Source organism: Taeniopygia guttata, chromosome 22, assembly GCF_048771995.1.
Source record: "Taeniopygia guttata chromosome 22, bTaeGut7.mat, whole genome shotgun sequence".
In the NCBI taxonomy this organism is placed as follows: Eukaryota; Metazoa; Chordata; class Aves; order Passeriformes; family Estrildidae; genus Taeniopygia; species Taeniopygia guttata.
Window position 1 is genome coordinate 3,756,712 of NC_133047.1, and position 17,130 is coordinate 3,773,841.

General features: G+C 62.9%; 3 protein-coding genes across 5 annotated transcripts; 2 read left to right on the forward strand and 1 right to left on the reverse strand.

Moving 5' to 3' along the window:
* Positions 1 to 180: 180 nt before the first annotated feature.
* TMED4 (transmembrane p24 trafficking protein 4) lies at positions 181 to 4,704 on the reverse strand. The gene is made up of 5 exons (XM_032752378.3): positions 4,401 to 4,704; positions 3,666 to 3,766; positions 3,099 to 3,224; positions 1,740 to 1,886; positions 181 to 885 (listed from the first exon to the last, which is right to left on the reverse strand). Exons 1-5 carry the CDS (start codon positions 4,687 to 4,689, stop codon positions 736 to 738), a joined length of 813 nt encoding a protein of 270 aa, XP_032608269.2. The 5' UTR covers positions 4,690 to 4,704; the 3' UTR covers positions 181 to 735.
* Positions 4,705 to 5,273: 569 nt separating this feature from the next.
* LOC115498164 (interleukin-36 receptor antagonist protein-like) lies at positions 5,274 to 7,913 on the forward strand. Of its 2 annotated transcripts, XM_072917678.1 has the most exons (6): positions 5,274 to 5,322; positions 5,738 to 5,897; positions 6,048 to 6,108; positions 6,186 to 6,274; positions 6,348 to 6,478; positions 7,556 to 7,913. In XM_072917678.1, the coding sequence occupies exons 2-6, from the start codon at positions 5,894 to 5,896 to the stop codon at positions 7,766 to 7,768; spliced, it is 498 nt and encodes a 165-aa protein (XP_072773779.1). In that variant the 5' UTR covers positions 5,274 to 5,322; positions 5,738 to 5,893; the 3' UTR covers positions 7,769 to 7,913. The 2 variants fall into 2 exon arrangements, with proteins under 2 accessions (XP_072773779.1, XP_072773778.1); XM_072917677.1 differs by having other exon boundaries at positions 5,738 to 6,108.
* A 1,234-nt stretch (positions 7,914 to 9,147) lies between these two features.
* On the forward strand, positions 9,148 to 15,853 carry LOC115498162 (interleukin-1 receptor antagonist protein-like). Of its 2 annotated transcripts, none has more exons than XM_072917747.1 (5): positions 9,148 to 9,525; positions 9,638 to 9,744; positions 10,670 to 10,813; positions 11,750 to 11,874; positions 14,097 to 15,853. In XM_072917747.1, exons 1-5 carry the CDS (start codon positions 9,224 to 9,226, stop codon positions 14,298 to 14,300), a joined length of 882 nt encoding a protein of 293 aa, XP_072773848.1. In that variant the 5' UTR covers positions 9,148 to 9,223; the 3' UTR covers positions 14,301 to 15,853. The 2 variants fall into 2 exon arrangements, with proteins under 2 accessions (XP_072773848.1, XP_030145776.4); XM_030289916.4 differs by having other exon boundaries at positions 9,161 to 9,525; positions 9,635 to 9,744.
* Positions 15,854 to 17,130: the final 1,277 nt, after the last annotated feature.

Genomic DNA, 17,130 nt, shown 5'->3' on the forward strand with positions numbered 1-17,130 from the left:
GCGACACTTCCGGTGGGGCGCTCGGAGCGCCGCCAGACAGCGCCGCCTGGCGGTGGAGGACTGACAACACCCCCTGCGCCCCAAAATCCCCCAGGCTCCATTTTTGGGGTGAAACCCCTCGGTTTTGGGTAACTGCAGCGCCAGGACCCCCTCCCCGTCCCAAAAGCGCAGAGACAACTCTTGGTGGAACAAAAAAATCTTTATTTTCCCCCCAAAAAAACCGCCTCGGGGGATGGCCCTTTGCTGATCCCCTCCATGGCAGGGGGGGCACCCCAAAATCTGCGGGGAGTGGGGGACCCTCCCCAGCACCCCAAAATTGGGGGATGGATTTGGGGGTCCCAGAAGGGAGCAGGGGACCCTCCCCAGCACCCCAAAGTGGGGCAGAATGGATTTGGAGTGTCCAAATCCACGGCACCCCAGGATTGGGGTAGATTTTGGGGGTGTTTTTTGGGATTGGAGTAGATTTGGGTGTATTTTTTGGGGTTGGGATGAGTTTTGGGGTAATTTTTGGGACTGAGGTGGATTTTGGGGTACCACCCAGATTGAGGATGAATTTTGGGGTGTTTTTGTGGAGTCGTGATGAGTTTTGAGGTATTTCTTTGGGTTGGGGTGGATTTTGAGGCACCCCCAGCTTGGAATGGATTTTGGGGTATTTTTTGGGAATGGGGGTGGATTTTGGGGTACCCCCTGAGTAGGAACAGATTTGGGGGTGCTGCCCCAGGAGGTTTTGGGGGGTTAGACGAGTTTCTTGGCCTCGAAGAAGCTCTTGAGGTGCCGCATCTGCCAGAGGCCGGTGAGGATGAGGATGACGGTCTGGGCGATGGACCACCAGAGCACGCGCTGGTTGGTGCTCTCGGAGGTCATGCGGAACCGCTCCTCCCGGTACTGAAACACCAAAAATGCCAAAATTCACACCAAAATCCCACAAATCCCAACCAAAAGCTGAAAACTTCCACCCCAAACCCCATGGATTTAAACAAAAACCCCATGGATTTACACCAAAATTCCCCCCAAAACCCCACAGATCTCTGCTTGCTGCTCTCGCTGGTCATGCGCAACCGCTCCTCCCGGTACTGAAAAACCCCAAAATCCCAAAAATTCACACTGAAATCCCAAAAATTCACACTGAAATCCCAAAAATTCCAACAAAAACGCCATGGATTTACAGCAAAATCCCATAAATCCACACCAAAATCCCATGGATTCACCCCAAAACCCCACAGATCGGTGCTTGGTGCTCTCGCGGGTCATGCGGAACCGCTCCTACAGTACTGAGGGAGGAAAAACCCCAAAATCCAAAAAATTCACCTCAAAATCTCAAAAATCCCAAGCAAAATCCCACAAATTCACACCAAAATTCCATAGATTTACAGCAAACCCCAAGGATTTGCACCAAAATCCCATAAATTCACCCCAAAACCCCACAGATCGGTGCTTGGTTCTCTCGCTGGTCATGCGGAACTGCTCCTACGGTACTGAGGGAGGAAAACCCCAAAATGCCAAAAATTCACATGAAACCCCAAAAATTCCAAGCTAAACCTCAAAAATTCCAACCAAATCTCCATAAATTCCCCCCAAAAACCCCATAAATTCCCCCAGAAACCCAAGAAATTCCCCCCAAAACCCCCCAAAATCCCCCCCAAAATCCCACAAATTCTTCCCAAAATCCCACAAATTCCTCCCAAAATCCCATAAATTCCCCCAGACCCCACGGGTGACCCCAAAAGGTGCCCGCTGACCCTCTGGTAGTTCTGCTCCTTCTGGATCTGCTCCACCTGGTCGAGCAGCTGGCGTGCGCGGAGCTGCAGCTCGGTCAGCTTGTCCTTGGCCGCGATCTCGGGGTAGTTGTTGGTGTGCTCGCCCACCTGGATGTCCAGGTGCACCCGCTGCGGGACACGGGCACGGGGATGGCACCGGGATGGCGCTGGGGTGGCACTAACCACGGCTCCAACCACAGCTCCAACCACGGAACCAACCATGGCACCAACCATGGCACCAACCATGGAACCAACCATGGAACCAATGATGGAACCAACCATGGCACCAACCATGGCACCAATCATGGAACCAATGTTGGAACCAATCATGGCGCCAATCATGGAACCAACCATGGCTCCAACCATGGAACCAATTATGGAACCAACCTTGGCACCAATGATGGAACCAATCATGGCACCGAGCATGGAATCAACCATGGAACCAACCATGGAGCCAACCATGGAACCAAGCATGGAACCAAGCACGGCACCAATCATGGCGCCAAACGTGGAACCAACCATGGCACCAACCATGGAACCAACCTTGGCACCGAGCATGGAATCAACCATGGAACCGAGCATGGAATCAACCATGGAACCAACCATGGAACCAACCATGGAACCAATCGTGGAATGAACCATGGAGCCAACCATGGCACCAGCCATGGAGCCAATCATGGCACCAATCATGGAACATGGAACCAACCATGGAACCAATCATGGCGCCAATCGTGGAACCAACCATGGAACCAATGATGGAACCAATGATGGAACCAATCATGGCGCCAATCACGGCACCAACCATGGAACCAACCATGGCTCCAACCATGGAACCAATGATGGAACCAATCATGGCGCCAATAGTAGAACCAACCATGGAACCAACCATGGAACCAACCATGGAACCAATTATGGAACCAATGATGGAACCAACCATGGCGCCAATCACAGCACCAACCATGGAACCAACCATGGAACCAATCATGGAACCAACCATGGCACCAAATGTGGAGCCAACCACGGTTCTGACAACGGAACCAATGATGGTTTCAACTATGGTTCCAAATATGGAAACAATCATGGCACCAACCATGGAACCAACCATGGCGCCAATCATGGCACCAACCATGGAGCCAATCATGGCACCAGCCATGGAGCCAATCATGGCACCAACCATGGCACCAACCATGGCACCAACCACGGCGCCAACCATGGCACCAGCCATGGAGCCAATCATGGAACCAAGCGTGGAGCCAACCTTGGCACCAACCACTGAAGCTGGAGGTCAGGGTGGGCAGGGCTGTGGGCACAGGGCCGTGCCAGGCTGGCACAGGGCATTACCAGCTTGCCCCCCGCGAACAGCGCCATGCGGGTGGAGTTGGAGTGGAGGCAGATCTGGTGCTCGCCCGGCGTGTGCGACGTGAACGTGAAGCGCCCCTCGGAGCCGTACTGCCGCGACAGCACCACCTGTGCCAACCGGGACAGGGTCAGGGACAGGGGCATGGACACTGGCACCGCTGTGCCAACCTGGGGCACCGTCAGGGGTGTGAGCACTGCCCTGGGCATCCCAGGGGGATGGAGTCACTGCCCTGGGCATCGGGGCATGGCCCAAGGGGTGCATAAACCCCCCCAGGGACCCCTCCCCATGCCCAGGGGATGCCCAGGGACCCCTCCCCATGCCCAGGGGATGCCCAGGGGATGCCCAGAGACCCCTCCCCATGCCCAGGGGATGCCCAGGGATCCCTCCCCATACCCATGGCATGCCCAGAGACCCCTCCCCACACCCAGGGACCCCTCCCCATGCCCAGGGGATGCCCAGGGACCCCTCCCCATACCCATGGCATGCCCAGAGACCCCTCCCCACACCCGGGCACCCCTCCCCGTGCCCGCTCGGTGCCCAGCGCTGACCTTCCCGTCGGGGTCCTTGACCTCTACGTGCATGCCCAGCCCGGGCGTGGAGGGCAGGAACGCCTCGGACTGTTTGTCCCACAGCTGTGTCCGGTAATTGCCTGGCACGGAGCGGGCACAGGGGCTTGGTGCCAACCCCGTGTGCCCGCTGGGCTCTGATTTATCCCCTCCCTGAACCTCAATGGTCTCTCCCGTTCCCCCTTGTAAATTCACGGTGGTCTCTCCTCCCCCCCCATTCCCAATGGTCTCTCCCGTTGCCCCCCATAAATTCCCGCTCCCCCCCAAGCCATTCCCAATGGTCTCTCCCATTCCCCCTCATAAATTCCCGTTATCCCCCCCCCCCATTCTCAGTGGTCTCCCCCGTTATCCCCCCCCACCATTCCCAATGGTCTCTCCCATTCCCCCTTATAAATTCTCAATGGTCTCTCCCATTCCCCCTCATAAATTCCCGTTATCCCCCCCTCATTCTTAATGGTCTCCCCCGTTATCCCCCCCCACCATTCCCAATGGTCCCCCCGTTATCCCCCCCACCATTCCCAATGGTCTCTCCCATTCCCCCTTATAAATTCTCAATGGTATCTCCCGTTCCCCCTTATAAATTCCCGGTGGTCTCTCCTTCCCCCCCCCCCGCCATCCCCAATGGTCTCTCCCGCCCCCCCTCACCATTCCCCCTTTCCTGCCCCGTTCCCCCCTCACTCCCCCCGCCATTCCCGCTTCTCCCCGCCATTCCCGCACCGATGACCATGGTCTCGTCGGGGATCTCCTCGATGAAGCAGCGCTTCTCCGTCTCCCCGATGTGGAAGTAGAGCCCGTGCGCGCCCCAGCCCAGCAGCAGCACCGCGGCCACCGCCGCCCTCAGCGCTTCCCCCGGCGCCGCCATCGCTCCTCCCTCCCTCCCGCCGCTCTCTGCTCTGCGCATGCGCCGCACGCCCCGCGCAGGCTCCGCGCAGGCCCCGCGCATGCGCAATCCCCGCGGCCACTCAGCGCTCCCCACGCCGCGTCCCGCCGCTACCGCAGTGCGCATGCGCGCTCGCCGCCGCGGTGGCGTAGCGGGGAGGGCGCCGCTCCCTCGCTGCTGAGATCAAGAGTTCGAGTCCCGCTTCAGCCACCGAGGGGGTGGCGGTGTCCCCCCGTGTCCCCCCGTGGCGTGTCGCGTTGTCACCTCCCCCCCCTCGGTTGTCACCGCGCGGGGGTGCTGAGTAACGGCAGGGGTGGGGCGCGCCCTTCGCGGGAGTGTGGCAACAGCACCGGCAGCTCCTTCCTCCCTCCCTTCCTTCCTCTGCCCCGCTCGCTGCGCCCCGAGCCGGGGGTGCCGCAGGAACCGGGGGTGCCACAGGAACCGGGGTCCCACCGGAGCCGAGGGTCCCGCAGGAACCGAGGTCCCGTAGAAACGGGGGGTCCCACAGGAACGGGGGTGTCACAGGAACCGGGGGTCAGCAGGAACCGGGGTCCCACCGGAGCCGAGGGTCCCGCAGGAACCGGGGTCCCACCGGAGCCGGGGGTCCCGCAGGAACCGGGGGTCCCGCAGGAACCGAGGTCCCGTAGGAACGGGGGTCCCGCAGGAACCGAGGTCCCGTAGGAACGGGGGGTCCCGCAGGAACCGGGGTGTCACAGGAACCGGGGTCCCACAGGAGCCGAGGGTCCCGCAGGAACCGAGGTCCCGTAGAAACGGGGGGTCCCACAGGAACGGGGGTGTCACAGGAACCGGGGGTCCCACAGGAACCGGGGTCCCACCGGAGCCGGGGGTCCCGCAGGAACCGGGGGTCCCGCGGGAACCGAGGTCCCGTAGGAACGTGGGGTCCCGTAGGAACGGGGGGTCTTGCAGGAACGGCGGGTGTCACAGGAGCCGGGGGTCCCGCAGGAACCGGGGGTGCCACCGGAGCCGAGGGTCCCGCAGGTACCGGGGTCCCGTAGGAACGGGGGGTCCCAGAGGAACCGGGGGTGTCACAGGAACCGGGGGTCCCACAGGAACGGGGGTCCCACCGGAGCCGGGGGTCCCGTAGGAACCGGGGTGTCACAGGAACGGGGGTGTCACAGGAACCGGGGTGTCACAGGAACCGGGGGTCCCGCAGGAACCGGGGGTCCCACCGGAGGCAGAGACTCCACAGCAGCCGGGGGTCGCACCGGAGGCAGGCGGATCACAGGAACCGGGGGTCGCACCAGCACCGGGGTCACACCAGCACCGGGGGTCGCACCAGCACCGGGGTCACACCGGAGCCGGGGCTCCCATGGGTGAGCGCTGCCCGGGGACCCCGCGCACGGCCCGGCCTGGCACGGCCGGTGCCCCCGGGAGGGGTCCCCACGGCTCGGGGGGCGCGGGCGGGGGGCGCGGGGCTCTGGGGGTGGCCGCCCTCAGCCTCGCCCTCCTCTTCCTCCGCGCAGAGGCCGAAGGCTTCGCCCTCTGCCAGGCGCCCGCGCTGCAGACCAAAGTGTTCCAGTACCGGTAAGGGACGGCCGGGGGTGGCGGGGGACAGGGTGGTGGCACCCAGGGTGGCACCGCTGTCCCCGTGTCCCCGCCAGGCTGTGGGACGTGAACCAGCGCTCGCTGTACCTGCGCGGTGACACGCTGGTGGCCGGGCACCTGCAGGGCGCCAACGCCGCGCTGGAAGGTGACACATGTGGGTGACACACGGGGACACGCGTGGGTGACACGCGCTGAGGGTCCCCCGTGTCACCCGGCAGAGAAAGTGTTCTGGGTGCCCAACCGCGCCCTGGAGCCCGGGCGGCTGCCGGTGATCCTGAGCATCCGGCACGGATCCCGCTGCCTCCGCACCGAGCGCGGCCCCGGCGGGGAACCGCGGCTGCGGCTGCAGGTGCGACACCGGGACAGAGGGGACAGCGGGACAGGGGGACAGGGGGACAGGGGGGACAGGGAGGGGACAGCGGGGATACGGGGACACCGGGACACGGGGACAGGGAGGGGAGAGCGGGGACAGCGGGGATAGCGGGGACAGGGGTGACACGGGGACGGGGGGACAGGGAGGGGACACCGGGGACACAGGGACATGGGGACACGGGGGACAGGGGGACAGAGAGGGGACAGGGGGGACACGGGGATACGGGGGACACGGGGGACACGGGGACATGGGGACAGGGAGGGGAGAGCGGGGACAGAGTGGGGACAGCGAGGGGACAGGGGGGACAGCGGGACAGGGGGGACAGGGGGGACAGGGAGGGGACAGGGGGACGGGGGTGCAGGGGGACAGCAGGGACAGAGAGGGGACAGGGGGACAGGGAGGGGACAGCGGGGACAGGGGGGACATGGAGGAGAGAGCGGGGGGACACTGAGGGGACAGAGAGGGGACACCAAGGGGATGGTGATGAGGATGGGGACAAAAAAAGTTTTGGGGATGGGACACCCTGGGGAGGGGACATTGTGGGCTGGGGACACGGGGACATCAGGGATGGGGACACGGGGGCCGTGGGGATGGGGACATGGGGACATCAGGGATGGGGACACGGGGACTTTGGGGGGGTGGGGACATTGCGGGATGGGGACACGGTGACTATGGAGGGGTGGGGACACAGGGACATCAGGGGCGGGACACTGTGGGATGGGGACATGGGGGCCGCAGGGATGCGACCCTTCTGGATGGGGACACGGGGACATTGCGGGATGGGGACATTGCGGGATGGGGACACGGTGACTGTGGGCGGGTGGGGACATTGCGGGATGGGGACACGGTGACTATGGGGGGGTGGGACATTGCGGGATGGGGACACGGGGACATTGCGGGATGGGGACACGCCGACACCAGGGACGCGGCCCCGCCGGGTGGGGCCATCCCACCCCAGTGCCACCCCGCGCCTCGGCGATGTCGCACGGTGCCAGCAGTGCCCGGACGCTGCCGGGCGCTGTCCCCGCGGGTGACAGCGGCGGTGGCCCGCAGGACGTGGACATCCGGGAGCTGCCCCGCGCCGGTGCCACCGCCGCCGCCTTCACCTTCTTCCGCTCCTACCGGGACGGGCTGTGGCGCTTCGAGTCCGCGGCGCACCCCGGCTGGTTCCTGTGCACGGCCCCGCGCGGCCACCAGCCCCTGGCGCTCTGTCGCCACCGCGATGTCACCTCCCAGCTGCTGGACTTCTACTTCCAGCTCTGCTGAGCCAGCCCGGCCCCGCGCGGCCACAGCCCAGCCCCGCCAGGGTGGTGGCATGTCCCCCAGGGTGGTGGCATCTTCACTGGGAGGGTGGCATTGTCATCCCCAGGGTGGTGGCATCTCCCCTAGAGTGGTGGCATCACCCTGGTGAGGGTGGCATTGTCATCCCCAGGTTGGTGGCATCTTCACTGGGAGGGTGGCATCGTCACCTCCAGGGTGGTGACATCTCCCTCAGGGTGGTGGCATCTTCACTGGGAGGGTGGCATTGTCATCCCCAGGTTGGTGGCATCTTCACTGGGAGGGTAGCATTGTCATCCTCAGGGTGGTGGCATCTTCACTGTGAGGGTGGCATTGTCATCCCCAGGGTGGTGGCATCTTCACTGGGAGGGTGACATCTCCTCCAGGGTGGTGGCATCACCCTGGTGATGGTGGCATTGTCATCCCCAGGTTGGTGGCATCTTCACTGGGAGGGTGACATCCTCACCCTCAGGCTGGTGACATCCCCCTGGGGAGGGTGGCATCTCCCCCTCAGGATGGCGACATCCTCACCCAGGGATGGTGACATCCTTGCTCCGCGGGGACATCTTCCCCAGGATGGTGACATCCATCCGGGATTGTGCCATCCCCCTGGGGACAGCGACATCCTTCCCTCGGCGTGGGGCCACCCCCGCGGGGACAGTGCCACCCCCCTGGGGACAGCGACATCCTCACCGGGAATAAAGAGATGCCGAGGCCACGCGGTGTCCGAGCGTGTGTGGCACAGGGTGACACAGGGGTGACACAGGGGTGGCACAGGGTGGCACAGGGGTGGCACGGCGGGGACAGGGCGGGGCTGGTGGCCCCGCTGGGTGTGTCACCGCCGCGGGGTGGCCGCTCTTGCGCCACCCGCGCCGTGGGGACAGAACGGGACATCCCCGGGCGGGGGTGACGCGGTCCCCGCCCGGATCCTGCCCGGGGACAGAGGGTGGCACCGCGGGCACGCGACACGGGGGACACGCGGGGGGGACAACGGGGACAGGGGAGGTGGCATTTTGGGGACAGGGAATGGGGACAACAGGGACAGGGGAGGTGACATGTGGGGACAGGGAAGGTGGCATTTAGGGGACAGGGAATTGGGGACAATGGGGACAGGAAATGGGGGACAACAGGGACAGAGGTGGTGGCATTTTGGGGACAGGGAGTGGAGAACAACGGGGACAGGGGAGGTGACACGTGAGGACAGGGAAGGTGGCATTTGGGGGACAGGGAGTGGAGAACAACGGGGACAGGGGAGGTGGCATTTTGGGGACAGGGGATGGGGGACAATGAGGAGGGGGGAGGTGGCATTTTGGGGACAGGTCACCACGGGGACAGGGCACACAGGGCCTTGGGGACAAGCGACCACGGGGATGGCACCCTGGGGACACTGGGGACACTGGGGACAGCGCTCACAGCACCTCAGCAACAGCACTCACGGTGACAATGGTGGCAGGGAGGTGGCACACGGTGCCATGGCACAGGGGACCGCGGGCACCGGGTGACATTTCGCCACCGCTCGGTGTCCCCGTCGCTGTCACCGTCCCCGCCAATTACCGGGGCGGGCTCTGTCCCCGCCCCGCCCGGCGCTATAAAGCCACTGCCACCGCGGGGACACGGCAGGCGACACCTCCGCAGGTGCCACCGGGGCCGGGGACAAGCTCGGGGACACTCCTGCCCAGAGGTGCCACCCGTGCCACCCTCTCCGCAGGCCCAGCCATGTCGCGTGTGTCCAGAGCTGCCCTCAGGTGAGCGGGGACAGCGCGGGGACAGCGCGGGGACAGCGCGGGGACAGCGCGGGGACAGTGCCACCTCCCCCCCGCGGTGCCACCTGCCCTGACCCCTCTGTCCCCACAGGAGGACACCCCGGAGACGCCGCCGGCGGGTGGCAGCGGGCGGCGGGGACACGGCCGAGGGTGTCACCGACCCCGACATGGTGGCCTTGTTCATGGACTTCCTGGGTGAAAGTGGGTGCACGTGTCCCCAAATGTCCCCGTGTCCCCAAATGTCCCCGTGTCCCCAAATGTCCCCGTGTCCCTGTCCTCGTGTCCCCGTCCCCGTGTCCCCTGTGCCATCCAGCACCCAGCTCTGCCCCAAATGTCCCCAGTGTCCCCGTGTCCCTGTCCCCATCCTGTCCTTGTGTCCCCTGTGCCCATCCATGCCCCAAATGTCCCCAAATGTCCCCCTGTCTGTGTCCCACCTGTCCACCCCGGTGTCCCCATGTCCCCATGCCCCCATGTCCCCATGTCCCCTCTGTCCATCCCCATGTCCCCATGTCCCCATGTCCCACCCTGGTGTCCCCATGTCCCCATGTCCCCTCTGCCCATCCCCATCCCCACGTCCCTGTGTCCCACCCAGGTGCCCCCGTGTCCCCATGTCCCACCTGTCCATCTCAATGTCCCCATGTCCCCCCTGCCCATCCTCATGTCCCCATGTCCCCATGTCCCCATGTCCCTTCTGTCCATCCCCATGTCCCCATGTCCCTATGTCCCCATGTCCCCCCTGCCCATCCCCGTGTCCCAATGTCCCCTCTGTCCATCCCCATCCCCATGTCCCCTCTGTCCATCTCCATGTCCCCATGTCCCCATGTCCCACCTGTCCATCCTGGTGTCCCCTCTGTCCATCCCCATGTCCCCATGTCCCCATGTCCCCCCTGCCCATCCCCATGTCCCCATGTCCCCCTTGCCCATGCCCATCCCCATGTCCCCGTGTCCCAGCCCGGTGTCCCCGTGTCCCCATGTCCCCGTGTCCCACCCCGCTGTCCCCATGTCCCACCCCGCTGTCCCCGTGTCCCCATGTCCCCGTGTCCCACCCCGCTGTCCCCATGTCCCAGCCCGCTGTCCCCGTGTCCCCATGTCCCCGTGTCCCAGCCCGCTGTCCCCGTGTCCCCAGGGCTGCTGCTGCCCTTGGAGGGCTCTGGGCTGGTGGCCCGGCCCTACCACTACGTGCTGAGGGACACGGAGCAGCAGGGGCTGTGCCTGCGCCACGGCCACCTGGTGGCCACCAGCCTGCAGGGGGCCAGCGCCAGCCAGGAAGGTGGGTGGCACTGGGGACAGCGGTGACACTCTGTGGGTGGCACTGGGGACAGCGGTGACACTCCCTGGGTGACACTGCCCATGGGTGACACTCCGTGGGTGACATTCTGGAGGAACAGGGGTGACAATCCATGGGTGTCCCTCTGGTGGCCACCAGCCTACAGGTGGCCAATGCCAGCTGGGAAAGTGGGTGGCACCGGGGATAGGGGTGACAATCTGTGGGTGGCACCGGGGACAGGGGTGACACTCCCTGGGTGACACTGGGGGGACAGGGGTGACACTCCCTGGGTGGCATTGGGGACAGGGGTGACAATCCATGGGTGACACTGCCCGTGGGTGACACTCCATGGATGACATTCTGGAGGAACAGGGGTGACAATCTGTGGGTGACAACGGGGGACAGGGGTGACAATCCCTGGGTGACACTGTCCATGGGTGACAACCTGTGGGTGACACCGTCCATGGGTGACAACCTGTGGGTGACACCGGGAGGACAGGGGTGACGCTCCCTGGGTGACACTCTGTGGGTGACACTGCCCATGGGTGACAATCTGTAGGTGGCACTGCCTGTGGGTGACACTCCATGGGTGACATTCTGAAAGGAAAGGGGTGACAATCTATGGGTGACACCAAGGGGACGGGGGTGACAATCCGTGGGTGGGTGACACTGCCCATGGGTGACATTCTGAAAGGAAAGGGGTGACAATCTGTGGGTGACACTGCCCGTGGGTGGCACTCCGTGGGTGACATTGTGGAGGAACACAAGTGGCACTCCATGGGTGACACTCAATGGGTGACACTTCCATGGGTGACACTCCATGGGTGCCACTCCATGGGTGACACTCCATGGGTGCCACTCCACGGGTGGCACCGCCCATGGGTGACCCTGCCCGGGCGTCCCCACGGGTGCCCGCGGTGTCACCGCCGTGTCCCACAGAGCCCATCAGCGTTGTCCCCAACCGCCACCTGGAGCGCCGGCGCTGTCCCCTCATCGTTGGCATCCGCGGTGGCACCCAGGCGCTGTCCTGCGGCACCGGCCCCGAGCCCCACCTCAGCCTGGAGGTGACACGGGACACGGGTGGCACAGGGGACACGGGGACATGGAGGTGACCTGGGGTCAACCCAAGGTGGGTCAATCCAAGGTGGGCAACTCAAGGTGGGTGGACCCACCTTGAGTTGCCCACCTTGGGTTGACCCACCTTGGGTTGACCCACCTTGGGTTGCCCACCTTGAGTTGCCCACCTTGGGTTGACCCACCTTGGGTTGACCCACCTTGGATTGACCCACCTTGAGATGCCCACCTTGGATTGACCCACCTTGGATTGACCCACCTTGAGATGCCCACCTTGGATTGACCCACCTTGGATTGACCCACCTTGGGTTGACCCACCTTGGATTGACCCACCTTTGGTTGACCCACCTTGGGTTGACCCACCTTGGGTTGACCCACCTTGAGTTGACCACCTTGGGTTGACCCACCTTGGGTTGACTCACCTTGGGTTGACCCACCTTGGATTGACCACCTTGAGTTGCCCACCCTGGGTTGACCCACCTTGGGTTGACCCACCTTGAGATGCCCACCTTGAGTTGACCCACCTTGAGATGCCCACCTTGGATTGACCCACCTTGGGCTGACCCACCTTGGGTTGCCCACCTTGAGTTGCCCACCTTGGATTGACCCACCTTGAGTTGCCCACCTTGGGTTGACCCACCTTGGATTGACCCACCTTGGGTTGACCCACTTTGGATTGACCCATCTTGGGTTGACCCACCTTGGGTTGACCCACTTTGGGTAGACCCACCTTGGGTTGACCCACCTTGAGTTGCCCACCTTGGGTTGACCCACCTTGGGTTGACCCACCTTGGGTTGACCAACTGGAGCTGGATCAACCCAAGATGGGTCAAATCAAAGTGGGGGCACCCTGGGGTGGTGGGGACCCAAAAATGGGTCACCTCCAGGTGGGTGACCCAAGCTGAGGAGACCCAGAGATGGGTCAGGCCAAGGTGGGTCAAGCCAAGGTGGGTCAGGCCAAGGTGGTCACCTCAACGTTTGTCAGTCTAAGGTGGGTCAAACCAAATTGGGTCAACTCAACATGGGCAACCCAAGGTGGGTCAATCAAGGTGGGTCAACCCAAGGTGGACAACCCAAAGTGGGTCAGCCCAGGTGTGGAACCCAAGATGGACATCCTGGGAAGGGTCATCCCAAGGTGTGGTGGGCACCCAGGGCTGGTGCAGCCCGAGGTGGGGCACCCTGAAGTGGCGTCATCCCGAAATGGAAGCGGGGATTCCCCAGGGCGAGGTCACCTGGGAGTGTGGTGTCACCTGGGGTGGGGTCACCTGGGGTGTGGTCACCTGGAGATGGCATCACCCAGGGGTGGGGTCACCTGGAGATGGCATCACCCGGGAGTGTGGTATCACCTGGGGGTGGGGTCACCTGGTGTTGTCATCTGGAGGTGGGTGTTCCTTCAGGTGGGGTCACCTGGAGAATGAGTCAGTGTGGGTTCCTTGAGGTGGGGTCACCTGGGCATGGGGACACCTGGAAGGGGCTTGGCTGGAGATGGGGTGACTGGGAGATGGGGTCAGTGTGGGTTCCTCAAGTTAGGGTCACCTGGAGATGGGATCACCTGGACATGGGCTCACCGGGGCATGGGGACACCTGGAGATGGGTGTTCCTTGAGGTGGGGTCACCTGGTGATGGGGACACCTGGAGATGGGGTCACCTAGAGGTGAGATCACCTGGAGATGGTGCCAGTGTGGGTTCCTTGAGGTGGGATCACCTGGAGATGGGGACACCTGGGTGTGGGGACACCTGGGGATGAGGTCAGTGTGGGTTCCTTGAGGTGATGTCACCTGGGCATGGGGTCACCTGGAGATGGGGACATCTGCAGATGGATGTTCCTTGAGGTGGGGTCACCTGATGATGGGGACACCTGGAGATGGGGTCAGTGTGGGTTCCTTGAGGTGGTGTCACCGGGGCATGAGGACACCTGGGCATGGGGACACCTGGGGATGGGGACACCTGGGGATGGGGACACCTGGAGATGGGGTCATCTGTGCATGGGGACACCTGGGGATGGGGACACCTGGAGATGGGGACATCTGCAGATGGATGTTCCTTGAGGTGGGATCACCTGGGCATGGGGACACCTGGAGATGGGGACACCTGGAGATGGGGACACCTGGAGATGGGGTCATCTGTGCATGGGGACACCACCAGGCCCCACGGCTGCTCCCGGTGCTGGTGCCACCGCAGGTGTCACCATTTGCCGTCCCCTGCCCGGCAGGACGTGGAGCTGCTGGAGCTGTTCTCCAGCGACAAGGACAGGACCACGCCCTTCACCTTCTACAAGACCTTTGGTGGCTCCACGCACACCTTCGAGGCCGCCGCCTTCCCCGGGCTCTTCCTCAGCACGGCCATGGGCCCGGGCGAGGCGCTGACCCTGGCACCTCCGTCCGGTGCCACCTCCTTCTACCTGCGCCGCATGTGACACCGGGGACATCCATGGTGGGACATCCATGGCTGGGGACACCATGGTGGGACACCCTTCCATGGTGCCACCGCTTTCTACCTCTGCCGCATGGGACACCAGGGACGTCCCTGCTGGGACATCCATGGTTGGGGACACCATGGTGGGACATCTATGGTTGGGGACACCATGGTGGGACATCCATGGTAGGACCATCTTCCACCTTCCATGGTGCCACCACCACCACCTTCTACCTGCGCCGCATGTGACACCGGGGACGTCGATGGTGGGACATCCATGGCTGGGGACACCCTTCCATGGTGCCACCGCCTTCTACCTGCGCCGCATGTGACACCGGGGACGTCCCTGCTGGGGCATCCATGGCTGGGGACACCATGGTGGGGCGTCCATGGTAGGACACCCTTCCATGGTGCCACCACCACCACCTTCTACCTCCGCCGCATGTGACACCGGGGACATCCCTGCTGGGACATCCATGGTGGGACATCCATGGTAGGACACCCTTCCATGATGGGATGTACATGGTGGGACGTCCATGGTTGGGAACACCATGGTGGGACACCCTTCCATGGTGGGACGTCCATGGTGGGACATCCATGGTAGGACACCCTTCCATGGTGCCACCACCTTCTACCTGCGCTGCAAGTGACACCCAGGGGACGTCCATGGTGGGACATCCATGGTTGGGGACACCATGGTAGGACATCCTTCCATGGTGGGACGTCCATGGTAGGACACCCTTCCATGGTGGGACATCCATGGTGGGACATCCATGGTGGGACATCCATGGTGGGACACCCTTCCATGGTGCCACCACCTTCTACCTCCACCGCATGTGACACCGGGGACGTCCCTGGTGGGACATCCATGGTTGGGGACACCATGGTGGGACACCCTTCCATGGTGGGACGTCCATGGTGGGACATCCATGGTAGGACACCTTTCCATGGTGCCACCACCTTCTACCTGCACCGCAAGTGACACCCAGGGGACGTCCATGGTGGGACATCCATGGTTGGGGACACCATGGTGGGACATCCATGGTAGGACCATCTTCCACCTTCCATGGTGCCACCACCACCTTCTACCTGCACCACATGTGACACTGGGGACATCCATGGTGGGACATCCGTGGTGGGACATCCATGGTGGAACATCCACGGTGGGACATCCGTGGTGGGACATCCGTGGTGGAACATCCGCGGTGGGACATCCATGGTGGGACATCCGTGGTGGAACATCCGCGGTGGGACATCCATGGTGGGACATCCGTGGTGGAACATCCATGGTGGAACATCCGTGGTGGGACATCCGCGGTGGGACATCCATGGTGGGACATCCATGGTGGGACATCCATGGTGGAACATCCGTGGTGGGACACCCGTGGTGGGACATCCATGGTTGCCATCCGTCGTGGACATCAGGGGTTGGGGACACCACGGTGGACATCTGTGGTGGACATCCATGGTTGGGGACACCCGTGCTTGGACATCTGTGGTGGCCGTCGGTGGCCGCTGTCCCTCGCGGTCAATAAATGCCATCTGCTGCTGTCACCTTGTGGCTGTGACATTATGGGGGCAGGAGCTTTGACCTTTTGGGATCAGAACCCCCTTTTTGGGGTCAGAATCCTCCTTTTGGGGTCAGGAACCTTTTTTGGGTCAGAACCGTCTTTTTAGGGTCAATAACCCTTTTGGGGCACTCAGGACCCTCCATTTGGGGTCACGACCCTCCTTTTGGGGTCAGAACCTTTTTGGGGTACTTGGGAACCTCTTTTTGGGACCAGAACCACCATTTTAGGCTCAGAACCCGCTTTTTAGGGTCAGGACCCCCTTTTTAGGGTCAGGACCTCCCTTTTAGGATCAGGAACCTTTTTGGGGCACTCAGGACCCTCTTTTTAGGGTCAAGACCCTCCTTTTTAGGATCAGAACCCCCCTTTTAGGGTCAGAACCCCCCTTTTAGGGTCAGTACCCCCTTTTTGGGATCAGAACCCCCCTTTTAGGGTCAGAACCCCCCTTTTGGGATCAGAATCCCCCTTTTAGGGTCAGAACCCCCTTTTGGGATCAGAAACCCCCTTTTTGGGATCAGAACCCCCCTTTTTGGAATCAGTACCCCCCTTTTTGGGATCAGAACCCCCCTTTTAGGGTCAGTACCCCCTTTTTGGGTCAAAACCCCCCTTTTAGGGTCAGTACCCCATTTTTGGGATCAGAACCCCCATTTTAGGGTCAGTACCCCCTTTTTGGGATCAGAACTTCCATTTTAGGGCGCTCAGGCCCCGCCCCTTTCCTTCCAGTGGGCGTGGCCTCACCCATGGGCGCGCTCTATGCTAATTAACCACCGTCGCCCCGCCCCTTGTGGGCGTGGCCACCCAGACCACGCCCCCGGGCGCTGCCGGTAAGGGCGGGGGGGGGAGGAGAGGGGAGGGGGCGGCCCCGGAGGGGTCCCCAAAACCCGGGGTGGGGGGTTTGGGGTCTCCAAAAGGTCCCCGAGACCCCCCTGACCCCCCAAAACCGGGGGGACCCCCCAAAGTTCAGGGGAACCCCAAAAACTCCCGCCCCCGCCCCCGTAACCTTTGCCCCCACACCCCGAAATTTTGGGGTCTCCCGGAACTTTTGGGGTCCCCCCTAAACTTTGGGGTCCCCTACGGGCTCTGAGGGTCCTTTTTGGGGTCCCCCATCAATTTCGGGTTTCCTTCAACCCTTTTGGGGTCCCCCAGAACTTTTGGGGTCTTCCCGGAACCCCCAAAGTTCTCTGCCCCCCCCCTTTTTGGGGTCCCACTTAAATTTTGGGGTCCTCTCGACCCTTTTTGGGGTCCCTTCCTGAACTTTGGGGT

Coding starts and splice junctions, on each gene's coding strand:
- LOC115498162 (XM_030289916.4), top strand. CDS start 9,224: ATGGTGGCAGGGAGGTGGCACACGGTGCCATGGCACAGGGGACCGCGG. Junction 9,526..9,634: donor GTGTCCAGAGCTGCCCTCAG/GTGAGCGGGGAC, acceptor CTGTCCCCACAG/GAGGACACCCCGGAGACGCC. Junction 10,814..11,749: donor GGCCAGCGCCAGCCAGGAAG/GTGGGTGGCACT, acceptor CGTGTCCCACAG/AGCCCATCAGCGTTGTCCCC.
- TMED4 (XM_032752378.3), bottom strand. CDS start 4,689: ATGCGCACTGCGGTAGCGGCGGGACGCGGCGTGGGGAGCGCTGAGTGG. Junction 3,767..4,400: donor CGACGAGACCATGGTCATCG/GTGCGGGAATGG, acceptor GCTCCGTGCCAG/GCAATTACCGGACACAGCTG. Junction 1,887..3,098: donor TGTTCGCGGGGGGCAAGCTG/GTAATGCCCTGT, acceptor CGTGTCCCGCAG/CGGGTGCACCTGGACATCCA.
- LOC115498164 (XM_072917677.1), top strand. CDS start 5,894: ATGGGTGAGCGCTGCCCGGGGACCCCGCGCACGGCCCGGCCTGGCACG. Junction 6,275..6,347: donor CGCCAACGCCGCGCTGGAAG/GTGACACATGTG, acceptor GTCACCCGGCAG/AGAAAGTGTTCTGGGTGCCC. Junction 6,479..7,555: donor AACCGCGGCTGCGGCTGCAG/GTGCGACACCGG, acceptor GGTGGCCCGCAG/GACGTGGACATCCGGGAGCT.